Below are 20,542 nucleotides of genomic sequence, written 5' to 3'. Positions count from 1 at the left end.
AGCTCATCAATCAATGTCAAACAGTGCCAATTACAGAAAATAGATATTGTTCAGGGATAATAACTGAAGGAACATTGAGATCTCCCTCAGGTCAGGGTGTGCTGGACACAAAGACTTCAGATGGCTATAAAATAGGGAGGATAAGTTCATTTGAAGTTAAAGTTAAAAACTCTGCTGCTGGTACAATAAAGCAATCAAGCTAGGTAAAAGAACAGGGCAAGCTTCAGAGGACATAAAGCATTTTCTCATGGCCTGATTCCCACCAGGGCCCACTAGCTATAGCATCAAGGTACATATGCACCCAGCTTTCCTGGTTTTCCAGTCAGGTCTTACAGGCTTCGTTTCCTTTGCTTGGCCTGAGCAGGGCTCCAAGTCTCAATACTTTTCCAGGGGGAGCCCGACAATAGATAGAGATAGAGATATATAAGTCATTTTAGGAAAAAAACTTACATCAATTCTTATTCCACTCTGATGCAATGTTTCTTAAGGGAAATAAGTATAAATGTATAAATATTTGTGTATAAAAAGTTAACCCTGAGACTGGGGACTTCCAGCCAAGATGGAGGTGTAGACAGACATGCTGCATCTCCCTCCACAACTAAGAAGGAATACAATTACCTCAAAACTAGAGACAACCAGAAGTTTCAGAAAATCAAACTGCATGGAAGTCCAGCGAACAAAGATATAAAGAAGGAATACTCATCCAGATAGGTAGGAGGGGCGGAACCAGGGCAGAGAGGACCCGGTGTGGTGGTGGCAGCAGCGGTGGCAGCAGCAGCGGCGGCGACGGCGGCAGCAGCAGTGGTGGCAGTGGCAGGCTGGCAGAAAGAACAAACATTTTTAAAAGTCAGGAGGGACACCTGGGGAGCATTCCCAGCTCCTCACTGGACCTCGCAGCTCACGGTCCCAGCATCGGGGAAAATCGAGCCTCATTGCTTCTGACTGTGCAGACCAGTGTGGATTGTGGTGGAGGCAGAAACTGCTGGTCTCAGCAGAGTCCCCTTGTTTAAAGGGCCCCCACAGTCCTAGAATGTCCGCGGACTCACCCACTCTGGGAACGATGGCCGGGACAGCAGCTAGAGGGGTGCAGTCTGGTGCGGAAGTGGGAGAGATGTCTGGAAAAGGGGCAAGTGCTGAGCAAGCAGCATTGTTCCTTCTCAGACCCCTCCCCCACATACAGCGCCACAAGGTGGTGAAACAGGTCACCTGTACTGATGAATCCCTAAGGCTCCATCCCTTACAACATAACAGGAGTGACAGCTCTACCTGGGAAGTGGAGGCAAACAAACACAGGAGCCTGGCAGAATGAGGAGAGAGAAGTATGGCCCAAAAGGGGGAACAGATCAAGGTTCCAGTAGGAGAACTAAGTGACGAGGAGATAGCCAACCTAACAGATGAGGAGATACACAACCTAACAGATACAGATTTCAAAACACTGGTGATAAAGATGCTCACAGGCTTGACAGATATGCTTGAGTATGGCAAACACATAAGAGAAGAAGTGAAGTCTATGCTAAGTGAAACGAAGGAAAATCCACACAAAACCAATGGTGAAGGGAAGGAAACCAGGATTCAAATCAATGATTTCGAACTGGGACATAAGGAAGAAAAAATTAGTCAACCAGTGCAGAATGAGAAAGCAAGAATTCAAAAAAATAAGGAAAACTTCCCAAATTTTGTGAAGGAGATGGACATACAGATCTGGGAAGCACAGAGGGTCCCAGGCAAGCTGGACCCAGAGGGGACCACACCAGGACGCATCATGATTGAGATGCCAAAGGTGAAAGATAAAGACAGAGTCCTGATGGCAGCCAGAGAGAAGCGGAGAGTTGCCTACATGGGGCTGCCTATAGGACTATCAGCTGATCTCTCAGAGGACACTTTGCAGGCAGGAAGGAATTGGCAAGCAGTATTCAATGTGATGAACAGCAACCTAGAATCAAGATTACTCTCTCCAGCAAAGCTATCATTTAGAATGGAAGGGCAGATGAAATGCTTCCCAGACAAGGTAAAGCTAAAGGAATTCATCATCACCAAGCCATTATTATATGAAATGTCAAAGGGACTTACTTAAGAAAAAGAAGATCAAAACTATGAACACTAAAATGACAACAAACTCACATCAACAACTGAATCTAAAAAATAAAAACAAAATCCAACTAAGCAAACCAGAATAGGAACAGAATCATAGGTATGGGGATTATTTGGAGGGTTATCAGCCGGGAGGAGGGAGGGCGAGAAATGGGGAAATGGTGCAAGAATTAAGAAGCATAATCAGCTGGTACAAAATAGACAGGGGGATGTTAAGAATAATATAGGAAAGGGTGAAGCCAAAGAACTTATATGAACGACCCATAGACATAAACTAAGAGGGGTGAGATTGCTGGAGGGAAGGGGGATACTGGACAGAGGGGAGCAAAGGGGACAAAATTGGAACTACTGTAACAACACAATCAATAAAATATACTTAAAAAAAAGTTAACCCTGCTTTCCAATCTGTGAGTTATGTGAAATTGTCCCTATTTTTAAAGAAGTGTCTAAAAGAGAGTTTAAAAAGTCTTCCTGATTTCACATAGAGGCAGGGAGAGAAAAAACACAAAATCTGGAGTTACAAAATCTGGGTTCCAATGTGAGAAAATTACTCCCACAAGTTTCTAATACTTTATCTGTAAAAAAAAATTAAGAATACACACAAAGAATATTGGAAAGATTTAATGGGCATATGTTCAGTGAAAACATTTTGAATATAAATATAAATAATTCTTTAAAGAATTTATGAAAGTATGGGCTTCCTTCTTGCCATATAGTTGAAAGTTAAAATAAAGGAATGTAAATACTCATTCTTAATGAGTAATATTTTGACATAAACTTTTAAAAATTGCTTTTGCTTACATGTGTTTAATTTGATTGCTTCTCATCTTCAAATTCATGCACAATTTAAGTCATTGCCATTTAACATTTCTTAATAGTCCGTGCTCTATATTAATTTTGAGAGATTTTAGTTTTCCAATTAGAAAAGAAGTAGTAGCTATGACATCAGGCTTCTTTGAGTTATCACCTACCCAATATTCTCAGGGAATACTAAAAAGATACCCATTGTGACATCCAGGTATCTGTCAGCCTTTGTAAAACTTAGAGCCAACTGAGAATAGACATGAATAATGAAAACTACTTACAATTTCAGAGACATATAGTATGGATTTTAGGCCTAATTAATAGGTTTAATATTTATTATACCTCTTTATATGGTACTCATTTATCAAATCGTTCTTGTTCTTCCCATTATTGGAAATCTCTAGAAATCTGGTAACTGCACATAGGCCCAGCAATCAGATTGATTTGATCACGAATCACTGAAAAAAAAAAATGCTTAAGTCATAAATACCAAGAGAGTCCACTGACTGTAAAAAAAAATGGAAGTGAAATATTACTGAGCAATTTCAACTAAGATAATTAAACTCAGAGATGCTGCTTCCTGTTTCTCTGGTATAAACAAGGCCACTCCACTGCCCTCTCCACAACCTGGACATCCCAAGGCCACATCTCTCTTCTTTCCTTCCACTTTCCCTAAGGAGAATTCAGGGTCATGAAAGAATGAGAAGTGGTGTGACTTTCCCGAAACATTTTGAGCTTCCTCTGCGTTTATATGTATGTCATCTTATTATAAGACGAGCTAACATCTATTATTAATTGATGCACTAATTAAAGCCATACTTGCAGTTTCCATTAGCTTATTCCCTGAATTCTCCCGAGTTAGCTGTCTGGTTTTAATCAAAACCAAATGGTAGTCCAAGTTCCCAGCCTGGAGCAGCTAGGAGGAAGTCATTCAGTGGAGGCACAAGAAAGCAGAAAAGATAAACAGATGATAGTTCACGAAATTTGTGTCGGACGAAGGATGCAGATACTGTGAACCCCTTTAGAGATGTGACTCAGGGACTCTGTCATGCTGGAGGGAAGCAGTTGCAAGTGGTTAATGTCAACAAGACTGTAATAGGATCAAGATGGAGTCTGTCTTCTGCTTTTCCAGCACTGGATTTGTGTAACTGGAGGATTCTGACTAGAGGTAATGCTGCTGAGCCAGGACACAAACTACTTTAATTCTGGGAAGGATTCTAGGGATCGGAGAGATCTTGAAGAAGACATCCCATTTCCTGGATCCTTGGGATTTTATTTACAGATTATTTCAGGTACAGTATATAAGGCTGCAGCATTTTAAGTTGTAAGTAGTGTATAAAAAAGGATTTCAAATTTAGAAGAATTACGGTATTAAAACTAAATTCGTCTTGCTCCCTTAAAAGATCTTTTGAAAGGAGAACAGCAAAGGTATTTTGGGGAAGTTGTGTCTATACATTTATTTGAGTGGAAAAGTTGTAGGGGAGGGAGAGGGAGCTATGTTTTCTTTTTCTTTTTTCTCATAAGCGATGTGGGGTAGAAAAAGCTCTACAACTTTATGACTCTCCAGCTAATCACCTCAAGAGCTTTGACAAACTCACTTCAGTTCTGTGTAAAATCAGAGCTCCTCCAACGCCCAGGCGGGCTCCGCTCTCCCCCTCCCCTCCGCTTCGTGCAGTCTTTCCCACATGCACAGTCCTCAGAGGCAGGAAATGCTTCCCAGGCAATCTGGGCCTGGCGGTGGAGGCCCCTTTCGCAAAACATCAGTCTGAATTTAGTAGACAGAAGTCACTAGGAACGCCTTGACAGACTCCTGCTTTAGCTAAGGCTCCCTCCAGCTGCGGAGGGTGTTTTTGTTAGAATCACACACTGTGTAAAACTGCTCAGAATAGAGCCATGATCTCAACCACGAAATGGGAACTCATATTTTGGAGAAACTAACGGGGAAGACTTCTAACCTGAGGGTTGAACAATGTCACGCCTTGGCGTTTCAGCTCCTCGTTGTCTAGGTAAGACGCCGTGGACTATCTATCTTTATACTTCGAGGTTATCTTTGAAGAGGCAGAAAGATTAGGATAAATGTTAGCATCTTGCAGTGAGTGGTGATTTCCTAGGTTTTATAGCTAAGCCATGAAATTAGGAGTGGAAAATGTTTAGTGAGTAGAAAACTGTGAGTCAAATTGTTTTAGCAAAACGTCAGTTCTAAAATAGGCTCCATAGAGACTTTATTCCTTTATAAACTAAGATTTTATATTAATCCCTTTTTCTTCTAAACTTATGTATGAATAGAGCTGTATGACCAAGTTTACTCTTGCATGGCATAGTATGAAACAACACATATCCTCACACATATGTGTGAGGTGTAAATGAATCCCTTTTCTTCCCCTTCTCTGTTAACAGGGAGAGTAGATAGCACTAGAGGGACTTTTCTTAATAATGAATCTGCAAAGAATATGCTGTCTCATTTAAAATATGAAGATTGTATTTCTCAATATTTCCCCAAACCAGTTGTAACTATAGGTCAAACTGCTAATTGGTACAGCTTAAATATTTGGTTAATAATTTTTTTAAAAGTATATACATAAAATTTCACCTATCCTAAGGAGTGTTTAATCTTATTTTCAAAAATTTAAATATCAGAAATTGATTTCATTTATATTAACTTTCCTGAATTTGCTATTCAGGACATATTTTTCTGAATATTTTTGAATAATTGAAGTAAATCTCAATGACAACATCATTCACTTTCATTACTTTACAGCCAGAAATCACTACAATTATATGAAATACTGATCATGTGTTTATGATTTGTATAATTATCTCCACTGGGCTATAGTCTTTTTAAAGTATCTTATTTTTTTCTTTCTATTTTCTTTAAAGTATCTTAAATGTTTAAATGTGCTATATATAAGGAAATATATTTAGTAATTACTAAAATGATATTGACTTCTAATGAATAACATACTGTTATATTTATATTTCTGAATATTTAGAAAGAAACTTTTATATAAACAATATGCAATGGTATATAAAGGGAAAAATTCATGTGTCTTTCCAAACTTATTAGATAAACACAAAATATACTAAATGAAAGATGAGAGTTATTTGACAGTTGAATGAAAATAAATTTTGTTTTAATTATAAAGTTTTATATATTGCAAGGTGACCATTTGCAGTATTAGCTAATTATTCTTAAATTCTATGCTGGAATAACTTATATGGATAAATTCTAACTATTCACTAACACTTTAAGCATGTTAAGACTTTTAAATAAAACACATGAATAGAATTTCAATGAAGGAAATAACATGAAACATCACTCTTCTACTACTGTAATGAGGTTGCTGCAGGAGCTAAAGAATGACATTCAGAAATGACCTGTCCAAGGTCACAGCACTGGCTAATAGCAGAGATGACAATGGAACCACAGTGCCTTGTTTTATAGTTCAGATATTATCATCCTGCTCTCAAATAATAATTACACAGAATAAAACATTCACATGTCCAGTAGAAGTCTACTTTTAGACAGAAAATTGGAGTGCTTCTTTAAAAAAAAAAAAAAAAAAAAAAAGCTGCCGCCACTGTTACAGTGTGGAAATATTACAGTTTTAAAGAAAATCAGATTTACTCAGTAATAAAATTTTTTCAAATGCAAGGTTTCTTCAGAAGATTTAATATGCCTTCAACAAACATTATAAGGGAGTAACTTGTTTGTGATTACTTTGCTACATTTTGTGAATATGCCAAGAAAATCAATCCATATGCTAATAATCATAATTTTAAATGTATGTTACTTAAAAACATAGGGCTAGAAAAGACTTTGTCTGGTTCATATCCTTGTATTCAAATGGTATCATAATGAACTTACTCAACCAATTATGTTCAGAGGAAATATTCATACAACCCATTGAAACTGGTTTAATGTATGCAGAGTTTCTTTCCTTTATCTACTTAAATTGCTATTTGCTGCAGTCTATTTCCGGTTCTATGGGTTTTTCCTCAGTAAAAATGTAAAAAGCCTAAATGGACATATGAAAACGTAAGTATACATTTCTAGGCCAAATAAGCCCATTTCCTGTCATGCTCCCTTCTATAGCTTACTTTCAATCCTTTAATTGATTATATCTACTCTGAGCCTTCTGCAAGGTCCTTCTGTTGAAAAATACAGAATTTGTTACAGTATATAAATAAGCGTCTGACCAGTGCAGTGTAAAATGGGAGAGTTGGCTCTTCTATCTGTACCATACTTCATATGTGACAACATACGTTGCTATGCATGCTGGAACACAGCACTTGCCAAGGTAACAGCCTTTCTCATAAAACTAACATATATAATTTCTATTCCATGCCATTTCTTCAGAGAAAATATGTGTAATGATGTTTTTTCCCCATTTTTATGAAACAGATTGGATGTCATTACCACTTAAAAGTTATACTATTCAACACCTCCTCATTTTCCCACACTCCACATTATTGGAATGAGGAATGAATGCAATTGAGAAATAGCTTGTATAACTGACTGCATAATTCCTAGGGGGCTGAGTAAAAGAGAGTAGTACATCGTTCTATTTTTTTCTTAAATAAGAAAATAAAAAAGAAGCAGAATTTTTAGGCATGGCGTAATCTTACTTACAAAGGATTGGGTCTTATAGGCTTAAAATAAATCTAAATTGGGACAGTTAAAATTTATCTTTTGTTTTTATCTTATTTGTTTTTTTGTTGTTTTTTTTTTCGGAGAATGAATGAATTGGTATCATTAGTCAGTATTATCTTACAATGAGAATCTCTCTGTAGAAATAACTACAGTACAGCGAAGCTCCAAATGAGAGATGACCTAGATCTGGATCAGAGACTTTTGTTATCAAAATAGAAAAACATCAAGAATTTAAGACATGAGAATTTAAAGAAGATGAGGGAAAAGTAAAAAATACTCCAGATTTGAAGGAAGTGGCGTGAGTATTGTGCTTCTTCCTCTGCGTGAATGATAAGCCCCTTATGTGCACACCTTAAACTAAACAGGATTATTGAGAGCCCGACTCCAGAGTGAATTTGGTGTGGATATAGAAATACAACATTTACTTGTATAGCTCTATTTTGGTATTAAACTGCTAGTCAGGTCATAGAATTTTGAGGAATAGATGGGTTTTGTTTTTTCAGGAAGTTAAACAGAATTAAGTTAAAATGTAGACCTTGAGACCTAGTTAAAAAGAGATCTTTGATTTTGATTCAGTGGATTATAGAGTATATAAATGAACATAAAATGATTACACAGGGGCTCTGACACACACACACAAAACTGAAAGGCAGTGTAAACAGTGTGCATATAAATTTGTACATTAATTAAGATAGATGGGTAGAAAAAGCTATTGTAGCCAGTTGTAGGAATAAATTTTCCACAGCTTAAATGGGGTGGTGTACTGTAAAGCCCCAACGGGCAGAATCAGAAAACTGGCTCTGATGTGCATCTTTGCCACTTGATTCTCTATGATTTGAAGCGCGTCCCTTCACCACCTTGGGCTTCTGCTTTTTATTAGTAAAGTGAGGAAGGCAATGAAAACATTTTGAGCATCACATGAGCTTTCATATGTGGAAGTTGTTTTGCATACAGTTTAACAAACAAGAATTTTGTTTAAGAAAGCGTAAGTCAATTAATCAAGAAAGAAAGAATCATGGTGTTTCACCTTTTGGTCAAAATCACTCATCTATATTGAAATATATGGGGATACAAGAAAAGGATGGGTCCGACTCATACTCAACCATGGATTGTACAGCTAAGATCAATCAAAAAGTAAAGGGGTCATTGTCACTGTCATCATCAGCATCAACATCATGTCCCTCAGCATCTAGTGAGTTCTTGTAATATTCCATAAATTAAATGTTCTGTGCATACTATTAGTTCATTGTTGTTATATTAGCTGAATATTATTATTTTCCCCCTCAACATTTTTTACTATTCCCATTAGAGAAGTGAGGAAACTAAGGCATACAAACTTAGGTAACTAACCCAAGTCAGGGGAAAAATGATTCTTTACAAAAAAATGGCAATAATAATCCTTACCCACCAATATGTGTTTGGCACTGAGCTCGAGATTAAGTACTGCCAAACTTTCTCCCTGTAAAATCAGGCTAATGATAGTGCCTATGTCACAGAGTATTTATGAGTATTATTTTTAAAGGAGATAGTGTAAGTAAACCACCAAATACCATACCTGACCCACAGCAAGGCCTTAATAAATGGAAGCTTTTTTTACTATTACTATTATCACGATCATCAAAAGTTTCTAATGCATCTACTATTTCTTGGATATATAGAAGAACACTTGGTAATAAAAACAAGCTTAAATGTACGTAGATAACAAACAAATGAGAATTATAGATACTAAATACAGAAGACAAATGTTGATGTCAGAGGTATTGACCCATGGGAGGATGATACCAACCTAACAGAGGTAGCTGAGTTCCCAGTGACTATATTCCTGACTTTAGTGAAAGTTGTGCATATTGAGTGACTGAAGCCTCAGTATCCTGTTATCACCTAGCTGTATGAGCACCTGTGATGATGTGGCCATATCTCTTCTTTATATTTAGTGGTTACCGTGTCTACTGTTAGAGTGTTCTTAGAAATGATAGCAAAACTAAAAATAGAAAGTGCCACTTAAAGCAAAGCCACATCTCACCATGCTGATGATAAAGCATTATAATCTGTGTCTCTTGTTGAATAGTTTTTTAATAATAAGGCAAAACTACATTTCAGTCATACTGATTTGCCATCAAAAAAAAAAAAAAAGGCTGCCAAATTCTTGATATTAAATTTAACTCTAACTTATTTCCTGTTGCATGAAAAATTCTATGTGAAATAAGTTCAGAGCAAAGACAATACTTTTTTCAGTTATAAGGGATTCTGTAGATAAAGAGGTATCAAGGGAGTACAACAAATTATTAATTATTCATTAATAAATTTAAGTGCAAAAATATCTAAGATACAATGTACTTCTAAATGAACAAGGAGTTCTGCATAAGAGAGAACACTGTTATTGAGAATACTGTTCTTGTTTATTTAATAAAACATGGAAATCCAAAGAAAACACAGATATCTAGATATTATTGTATACATAATGCAGTATTGTCCCCCATGACTGTGTTAATTCTGAGATCTGTGGGAAACCAATTATGCCCAGAAAAGTCTTAGAGCTATCAGGCTACATCATTAAATATTCCAAGATTTTTTTCAAATTACATGTGGGTTACTTAAGAAAATGTTAAAAGAAACTGCAAACCTGGTTGAGCTGAGCAATAAAGTGATTGTAAGTCAAAAATGCCAGTATCTGGGCTCCTCCCTACAACAAAATTAGAAACTACTAAGACTACGTTAAATAGCAGGAACCTTGAGGTAAAAATAGAAGGTACCATGGAAATAATACCTTGTGATTTTGTAACACCCTACTCTTTTCTGATGAGCTGTTTTCTACTGGAGTGACAGAGTTAATTTTCAAGTTTGCCTGATTCCTGGAATATCTTTGACCCTGAGAGCTAAGAATGAGAAAAAGATCTCCAAGCACAGGAAAACTGAGATATACATAAAAATAGAAAAATATTAAAGATAATATTTTAATTGGTACTCACTTCATTTTTTTTTCCTAAAGACCAAAAATGATGAAAGCTTTCACATGTCTTTTGGAAAAGGTGATGCAGTACTTATTCCACTGACTTAGTTAACCATGGGTGGTTTATTCTCTAGTTCATTAAAATCTCTAATGTTTTCTAGACAGCTTAAAGACAGAAAAGCTACTTTATATATAATATATTAAGCTTCATTAAGCGGTTTACCAATAGAAAACTTTTAACAGGAGTTTGTGTTTTCTTTTTTCCGTATATAGCTAATGGGGCATAGTGCGTAAATCCCAACATTTGGCAAGGGATGTAAAAGTAGATGGACAATGAGTTTGTGAAGGATTAAGGTATAGGCTGCTACTAGAGAAAGGTTATCTGCATGAAATCAAATGGGGATAAATTCTTACATTATGCAATTAAAGGTCTCTCTCTCCGACAGCCTAATTCTAGCCTTATCTAGCGTGGATTAGGTCACATGAAAAAAAAAAAGGCACGAGTTGTCTTTTACTGAGAGTTGACTACTGTGAACACACTCATAGAAGTGCTTTTTCAAATGTGTTTTTGTTACCCTCATTTGCTATCTGTTCATACATAAACATAAATGAATTTTTTAAAACCGTATCTGTTCTATGCACTCTTGCTGCTCTTAAGCATCTCGCATACGTGACATCTGATTGGCAATGAAAAGCAATGTTCTTCACGCTGTCGTTGAGTTAGGGGCAGTGGGAGGATGCCCGGCGGTACACAATTTAGCTTGCTACGTTATTTGTTCTTTGACGGCTTCATCAGGAAAATAAATTTTGTTTACAGATGCTCACTGTAATAAATATTTGCTTTTGACCTTTGTGAGCACACATTTGAAGAACTGTATTAAGCTGTGAGTATGTCTGTTTCTATGTTGTTGGGTCTGCCCCAATTATCTAATTCAATTCGGAGTGGTTTGGGGGCACTCGTTGCTTGCAAATGTGACTTCTAGAGAGCAGACTAAGATATGTACATTAAGATTTCAAATCACTGTAGGTGGTCCCAGGCTCTCCTTCTCGCCCACTGGACCCTTATCACGTAGTAACAAAGCAAGCCAGTGAACAAGTGGTTTTGTTTTATTTTTAATTTAGCTGCATTCACTATTCTTGCAAAAGTGCTTTTCGGAGAGTTTAACTTTGTTTTAATTAAAGGATTATTTCCCTCATATCTTCTCTTCCTTCCCAGAGTGACTGAGAATATGCTAAGTGACAGATATTACCCATTTATGCACTGTAAAGTAGTAGTAGTAGCACACGTACTAGAAATTTAGGTATAGGAATAGGTCATTAAGAAAGACACTAAGGGAAACCAGAAGTACGTCTGGCCATCTAAGGAAAAAGTAAAAAAATAATAATATTAAAGAGAAATTGGCAGTATTATTATGTCTATACTTTGCCTTCTATTAAATATGCAGCTTTTGTGTGAAGGTGTTTAAAAAGTTATCCAGGGGTCAATATATATATAACCTGTGTTCTGAAAGGACAAAACAAGATATCCACATTCAAAGGGATGATTCAAAAAGTTGCTCTCTTTTCAGGACCTGTGATTGAGGTGTCCAGGAAAAGTTGGAAAATAACACAATACAGAATTCCTCTTTTCACATGTATTTATGGGGTTGATCAAAACTTTTGTTTGCTTTATTTCTGAAAGATGGCTCCAGTAGCCCTTAGCTGTATTTAACTTCATTTGAAACAATTTTGTTAGATTGTGTTGTGACAGCTGGCATATCAGCGTGCATTAAAAAAAAAACACATCAGAATTGGTAAATTTTTGTGTAGCCATTTTAATATTGAAGATGAATGAAAATAAGCAACATTTTCAGCATATTATGCTTTATTCTGCAAGAAAGGTAAAAACGCAACTGAAATACACAAAAAAAGATGTGTGCAGTGTGTGGAGAAGGTGCTGCGACTGACTGAATGTGGCAACAGAGGTTTGTGAAGCTCTGTGCTGGAGATTTCTCACTGGACGATGCTCTACAGCCAGACCAGTTGAAGTTGACAGCGAACAGATTGAGAAAAAATCAACATTATCCCACGCAGGAGAGAGCCGACACACTCAAAATCTCCAAAACAATGAAGTTATTGGTGAAAATGAAAAATATGTTTTTTATTTTATGGAAAAAAACTAAATGGACTTTTTGGCCAACCCAATACTCATTTAATGCTATTTATATGTATTTGTTATGTTTTAAAGTTCTATTCAGGTAATATTTTTAAAAGACCATAGTGAAGAAAATTCCCAAGAAGACCTATCCTGAATTTCAGGAGTTCCCAGAAGGGATGGGGAAAGAAAGGAAGCGTAACAGAAATCACCTAAGAATCTCATGGAAAACAGCACTGACATTGGTAGTCAAAAATAAGAACCCAAATTGGCACCTTTATTTTGTTGAAAGTGTGAGGCAAGTCTGTGTGCAATTGTGAGGTGGTGGCATGCTGAGCGGAGCAGGAACGAAGGAGATTAGTTGGGCAGGAACACAGGGGTGGGCAAAAGTAGGCTTACAGTTGTTTGCATGGAAAAATATATAATACAAGAATAAACTGTTTTGCGTACTCATGACTGTAAAATCTACTTTTGCCCACCTCTGTATGCCTACATCAACTCAATCTTAAAATGCTGCTCTGGAACATATTAAAATTTAGTTTATGGTTTAACATGCTTTCTAAGATTCATAACTGAGATACATTTTTCTTATTTTAAGCAAATAACATGGACATATAACACTTGAAAATGTTTTTACCAATTCCTCCTGATATTTACTTTCATACTTCTAAACAATGTGACTATATTATTTTTCCATTTTAAACATTACCAGTTAACATTAGCTCTCTGAAACTACTCTGCCCACTGTCCCTAACCCCACACCCCTCAAAACCTTATGCTCTGAAAACAGCTGTTTATAATTTTTACTAAGTCAGCATTTACTATTTGCATTATTTTGGTTACTGAAAAGTTTCACAGCTAAGCCAGAGAGAATACTATGATTACAGTTCCTTTCTTTTAAAACTTACTGTTTTTCTTGAATTCAAACAATTTCCTTAGTTCTCTATGTAATTATTACTAATTCTTCCTCTTAAATTATATGACTTTAATATAAAATTCCTCTCAATATGGTCACATACATCATATAATCTATCATTTCTTGTTTTTTTCCCCTCAGAGACATCTCTTGTAGAGCACATTAGAATTTATGTTAGGTGATTTTCCTCTAGACCTACTACATAAATTTCACCCTAGAAATTAATTCCCTGGTCATTGTGTTGTATTCTTGGCTTCCATGTTTCCATGTTCTTTCCACATTATTTTATTCTCTCATTTGGGTGGAATTATTCCTCCAGTAGTTTCTTGAAAAGAGAGAGAAAAGATTTAAGTTTTCTCATATAATTTCAAGGCAGAAATACTTCCTCACCAAAATGTTGAAGGTATATTTGCCTGTCTTATTTCTAGTGTTGAGAAATCTAATGCCATTCTAACTCCCAAAACCTAATATAGAATCTATTTTTTCTCTTTCTGATAACATTTATGATCATTTGTTTACCTCTAAATTTCACCTGGTTTATTTTTATTCTTTGTATTATTGCATACTCCATGGATCCTCTTCTATCTGAAAATTTAGGTCATTAGTTCTGGGAAATTATCTTTTTTTTTGTCTTTGAAAAATTTCTCCCATCAATTTTCTCGGAAATGCTCCATAGAAATGTGCTTCCAATGTGTGACCAATGAGTTTTCAAGTTGTTAAGAAATTCTCTGGAGCTTATTGTTGCCTGTGCTCTTTCCTAAAGAAGTAATTCTAGAATAGTAAAAATCAGAAGTCAGCAAGAAAGATTTCCCACATAGAGCAGGAAATCTGTCTCAACTCCCATTTTACCTGATTGTATTGGAGGCAGGACATTTTCTACAGAGGGCCTCACTCAGGGGTTTCCTTATTTGGAAGCCCTATCTAACATTTGCATCATCCCCAATACTACTGGAAGGAAAGAAGGAAGGAAGGAAGGAAGGAAGGAAGGAAGGGAGGAAGGAAGGGAGGGAGGGAGGGAGGGAAGGAGAGAGGCAGGGAAGGAGGGAGGAAGAAAGGAAGGAAAGGAGGGAGGAAAGGAGGAATGAAGGGAGGAAAGAAGGAAGGAAGGAAGGAAGGAAGGAAGGAAGGAAGGAAGAGGGGAAGGAAGGAAGGGAGGGAGGGAGGCAGGGAGGAAGGGAGGAAGGAAAGGAGGGAGGGAGGGAGGGAGGAATAGGGGAAGGGGGACGGGGGGACGGGGGGAAAGGGGGAAGAAAAGAGAGAAGGAGGAAGAATTGATGACCCCCTCCTTTGTGTTAAATTTTCCATGGTATTTGTGGCCATTCAAGGACTTATTATCCTTGTTTACATAAGTTTCTCCCATAAAATTGTAAACTTCTTTAGGAAAGGTAGAATGTGTTATTTGGTTTACGTTCCTAGTATTTAGCAGTGTCTTCAGTCCATTGAGCACTGAATAAACACTTGTTGAATGGATGATGATCAATGTTGCTGTCAGTTCTATAGTACTGCCAACTTGATTTCAGCCACAAGTCCTTCATTTTCACTGTGTTCTCCAAGGCTATAGAATCAGCAATAGTGATTATCACCAGGCTCTTCTTCGTTAGTGGCAATTGACAGGCCAAAATGTAAGGTATGTGTTTATTTCAGAAGCAAGTTCAAAGAAGAGCTCATTTGATATCAAATATATGTCAGTGATTCTCAATAGAATGTATTTGTTTGTTGTTGTTTTTTAGTACAACTACATTTAATTTCAAATAAATATTGCATGCCATAAAATGCTTATTTTATGGAGTGTTAAGTTTTACAAAATTAACCCAAACAATAAATTTGATATCACTTTGTGCCTAAAATTCTATGCACTAATATTACAAAAAGTAAACTTAGACATTTCACAAATATTTTTCAGAAATCTTACATAATTAGAGGCACACACAGCCTCTTGTAATATCAACGCAGTGGTGTTTGAGCACATGCATTTAAGAAGTGAAAAATCCCTTCGGAAATTCACTTTATAAAATCAACACTCAAGAATGACTTATACTTTTCCAGATCCTTCATCCAAATCCTCAGCAGCTGAGCTCATTCTGAATGAAATTGCATAAAAAGGAGTACCAGAAAAATAGTCATAGAAATTTACATAATAAGTAAGCCAGCAGTTAGAAATATAATTTTAAATAGGGCAACCTGGTGAGATAGTTCATAGGGCAAATCAGGACTTTTACAAAGAGTTCACAATCTTACTTACAGGATGGATTCAAGTCAATTCAGATGATTTAGAAAACGAGGCCGATATGCTGAGATGTGATTGAAACTAATCAATCCAGTGTCCCTTTTTATTAATATTCTGTTCAGCCTCTAGATCATGGAGGCAGGCTTTAACTATAATTAGTTTAAATCAGAATTTAAATAGGAAGTGTAAATAAGAAAGCTTGTAAAGATAACTTTTTTAAAAAATCTATCAGACCACAGGATTTTATGGAATGAGCACTCAAAATGTAGTAATGATGGTCATAATGACAATTAGGACCTTTGCCTTGAAAGTAAAGACTTTGTAGTCACGGGAATAATTTGGAAATAGCCAAAAAACCTGGATTAGAAAGTAGGACAGAGTTAATGTTGTGTTGCATATGTCTAATTTATAACCTCTTTTTGTAGCCAAATTGTCTCAGAACTTGTTGAGCTGTCTTCCTTTGATGGTATAAAAATACTTACCTACCTGCCAAGGTTGAGTGAAATAAGTTAATTAATATTATGGTTAGGTCTTAAAGGAAAAACTTAATGGAATCTGTTTCCCAAGGGGTTAATCAAGCTCTTATGTCTCCTTAGTAAAAGAAACGAAACCATAATTCAGTCTCAACTTAAATGTAAATGTGGTCTAGGAATGACACAGTAATACCACTTAGCACTTCGTCAGTTAGCCCTCTCTTTTTACACCGGATAAAAATAAAGAAAAGAAAGCATCTAAAACAGAACCGCCCTATTACAACCCAAATTTGCCCATGAAAGTGAAAATTTCCTGACCCGCACCTATGTGTTTTTTCCACTTCCCGTAGCCTCCCACACTATAATGACTTATGCATGGAATTTGGGGGCTTTATATTTTTGTTTTAAGTGCAGAATGAATGCCAACATGGAAAATGTGAATGCTGACCGTTTCCAACGATGGTCACAGACCTTTGAGGGAACCAAAGAGTATCCATAAAGCTATTTGGTCAGGCTGGGGAACCACATTCTAGTACATTCCTTAACTTCACTGATCTTCACAGGATAGAAATATTTACCTTTCTGGCATGTGCTTAGCGCTTAGTCAGAATAGCTTGAAATTTTTGGTGAGGAGTCAGAGTCTTTTCCAACACACTGAAGTGACCCAAAAGCAGCACAGCAGTTAATCTTGTTTATGGCTGAAATCAATAAGCCAATCCATGTCATGTACTGTTATGTACTGACAGTTCTTGCATGCACTGAAAACTAGAAGTGTCTGTGCTTTGAATGGGATTTTTCTTTTACAAGCCTATTAATGTGGTTTCACTGTGGAACATTTTATAAGGCTGAGCATACCCTGGTATAATTTGTTTTCTTTATCTAAGGGTTGGAATAATTCAAAGCAAAAAGTATGGATACCAGGAATGTGTTTATAGTCTGACCTTATCTAATGCCTGGTTTTCTTGTTTACTTAAATTCTTATGGCCAAATTCTAACAGAAGTATACAAACTAAACTCCAAAGAAGCCAAAGAAATGAGACTGAGATTTCTGAAGCACTATCCCAGTGGTCTTACTCTCACATTTTCCTTTTGGTTCCCCTCAATTCCTGCCTGAGGAGTTCAGCTTTCATACATACTAAAGCTACATGGAGGGAAGAGGGGGAGGTAGGCTCTCATTCCATGGAGACAACGAAGTGTGCTGGCTGTCTAAGACTGGCCTTGAAGCCAGGGCCTACTCTGAATCTTGGCTCACTTCCTAGGTGTATGTATAACCTCGGGTAAGTTATTTTCTTTCTCGAAGCTCCAACAACACTAGCTACCTAGCTAGGAGTAGCAGATATAGGAAGCATGTAAATGTATTTATCCTGAGGCATTGTAAATGGTATATGTTATGCTTTCCTACCCATGAATTATGTATTAATATGAGCTAAACTGGATTATTTTATGTTTCTTAGTCTCTCCCCGGAGTAAATACATCCTCATAGTTTGTGATCTGTATTAGCTCTTTCACACACTAATACATTACAAATGTTGTCTCTACAGCTCAAATTGGGCATGAATAGGTCCCTGGTGACCCTTGTTGAAATTCAACCCAAATAAAAAATAGATTTTTGTAAAGACTTATGTTCACAAAAGTAAATCAGGAGAGCATATAAGCTGGAGCAGTAAGTTTCTTCTGGTGAATTGTATTAAGTAGTATAATCTAAATATTTTCTTACTGGAGTTTTCAATGTTCAATAGTTATATATTTATTCACTAATAGATAAATCAGTCTAGCTGCATTTAAAAATATTGTCAATCTTTTTTTATCAGAAATATTCAGACCTGCGAGCCCAAGGGTCGCCAGTTCGATTCCCAGTCAGGGCACATGCCTGGGTTGCTAACCAGGTCCCCAGCTGGAGGCATGTGAGAGGCAACCATACATTGATGTTTCTCTCCCTCTCTTTCTCCCTCCCTTTCCCATCCCTAAAAATAAGTAAAATCTTAAAAATATATATTCAATGTGAAATTGTTTTAAATATTAGGGTACTTTTTAAAGAAGTAGCACTAATAAAGCTATTAAACAGGAATTTTATAAACTCTCTTAATCTTTCTAGCACAGATTAAGTACTCTTTTTTCTAAGATATATTTTCAGTTTTGAACCATATTCTGGACTACATATATATTTTTAATTTTTTCATAGGTGGTGAAATGATAAAACTCACTCTCGTCTTCAATCAGCAAATTTGAAATAATCTTTCATCAAGTTCCATCTCCTTCTGTCTCATATGGAATGTCTCTCTCTATCTGTTGTTAAACTACAATGACATGTCTGTAGCTATCAGAAAGAGAAGCTGGGAAGAACATGTGACCCAATGGATGGGACAGCCTTTCAGTTCTGATGATCATAACACAGCATGTCATCATGGACTAGTAGCTGACAGCTTGCAGGCAAGTATGGAAAAAGATGCAACTCTAAATGTGGACCGCAAAGAGAAGTGTGTTTCACTACCAGATTGCTGTCATGGGTCAGATTTTCCTGGGAGGCCAGTGGGTCACACTTCAAAGGAGGCGGATGAAAATGACAGCCACGAAGGGGAAGATCAGTTTTTTTCTTTGGAAGCCAGCACAGAAACACTAGTGCACGTTTCTGATGAGGATACCGATTCTGATCTGTCTCTCACAGATGATAAACAGATTTTAACTTCCCAAGGGCATGAAACATCAGACCAACATAGCGTCAAAGGAGCAGGCTCCTTAGTAAAGACACTGCCTATCATGGAAAGAAACCAAGATTCTTATAACTCCTGGAGAATGGCTGGTGGAGCTGATTTAGCACTAGTAGAAGAAAGAGAGGAGAAAAAAGTTATTGACATGATCAGTAAAAGCCTGGAGCTTTGTAATGATATAAGCTTAAGTGAAATAAAAGATGCACCCCAAGTACATGTATGCGATTCATTGAATGTGAAAGAGATTGTGCCTGAGAAGCAATTGCTTAATTCTGCTGTAATTGCTCAGCAACGAAGGAAGCCAGACTTCCCAAAAGAGGAACATGAAAGAAACACCTGCTGTGTGGTACAAGATGAGTTTTTCGCTATTCCTTGTACAGACAGAGGACTGCCATTATTAAAAGCAGATACCAGAAGCTGCCTTCTGCAGCCTCCTTCCTGCCCTAGTGGAATGGCAGCTGAAAATGGCCTGCAGAAGAGTGGTTTCTCAGAACATCAAAACAAAAGTCTTCCAAAGGTCAGCTCAGGAGATGGCATGCAGTGTTTACACTTCAAGGAACCTCTGGCCACCCAGGAACCCACAGATAATAATCAAGTCAGACTTCGCAAAAGAAAGGTAAGACTATGCACAAATTATACAGCTTTTGGAATTTTCTAAGCATCTTTGTTTCCATAACTTATTATTTCGGTAGCATTAAAAAAGATATGTAGATGTTTCTTTTGCCCTGTAGTGTAGCTGTGTATTGCAAAGAGTATCTTCTTGGGAAACCATCAAAATATATAAAGATTAAAGTACAATAACCTATCCACTTCACTAATAATATTTACAGTGGTTTATGAACATTCTATTTTGAGACTGTGATGAAGACAGAATTGGTTTCACTTTCTTCAGTTGAAATTAAATAGTCACCAGAAAGCTCAATGTTCAAAGCCCATCTGAAGAGTGATCTCTAAATTTTAGAGAGAGAAAAAGTCAAAGTATTTTTTAAATTTAATACCAGTTATTACGGGTTGTTTCTTTTTCCCTTTGAAAAGCATATTCTATCATAACAAAATTTATATAAATTACATATTAAAAATGACCCCTTTATATATATAAAGGCACTACCACACCCTTCCCCAAAATATGCTGGTGCTATTTTAAATGATACCCTGACACATTCGTTATTGATCAATATATTAACTTTTCTTTAACTCTTGACCAAAAAGGGCCAATTACTGAAATTAATTTTTTATGCAAAGGCCCCATGACTAATCCTGCAGATGCCACACTCCCCTAGGTAGTTGCCAAGTGAGGGAAGCAAGGGTCATAATGCAAGCAGCATTTGCTAGTGAACTCTTGAGTAAAGTTTGTCTTGTATTTAAGATTTTCCCAAAATTCTTCCAAAAGTATTCTATCATCCTCATGTAACTATAATTACAAGTTCTCCTATAGATCCAATATGGCCACTGGCACTGTAAAAACAATGCAGTCAGGATACTTTGGTGTAACATCCTTGCCCCTCTTTTGATATATTAATCCATAACAGCAATTCTAACACAAAACTAGTGTTCTTAGTTCTGTTTAACTGAGCTGTCTACAATAAG

At 36.6% G+C, this 20,542-nt stretch overlaps 1 protein-coding gene across 1 annotated transcript in view; it reads left to right on the top strand.

The window, feature by feature from the left end:
* The first annotated feature begins 4,665 nt into the window (after positions 1–4,665).
* LOC149996539 (rho GTPase-activating protein 7) overlaps positions 4,666–20,542 on the top strand; it is a 349,033-nt gene continuing 333,156 nt past the window's right edge. The window contains exons 1-2 of the mRNA XM_090258850.1: positions 4,666–4,901; positions 18,430–19,571. Coding sequence (XP_090114976.1) covers positions 18,555–19,571 — 1,017 coding nt within the window. The 5' untranslated portion in view covers positions 4,666–4,901; positions 18,430–18,554. The remainder of the gene's footprint in view (positions 4,902–18,429; positions 19,572–20,542) is intronic.

Source organism: Furipterus horrens, unplaced genomic scaffold, assembly GCF_987537825.1.
Source record: "Furipterus horrens unplaced genomic scaffold, mFurHor1.1.pri manual_scaffold_12, whole genome shotgun sequence".
In the NCBI taxonomy this organism is placed as follows: Eukaryota; Metazoa; Chordata; class Mammalia; order Chiroptera; family Furipteridae; genus Furipterus; species Furipterus horrens.
The sequence above is the reverse complement of the archived record's forward strand: the minus strand, read 5'-3'. Positions and strand labels throughout refer to the sequence as shown.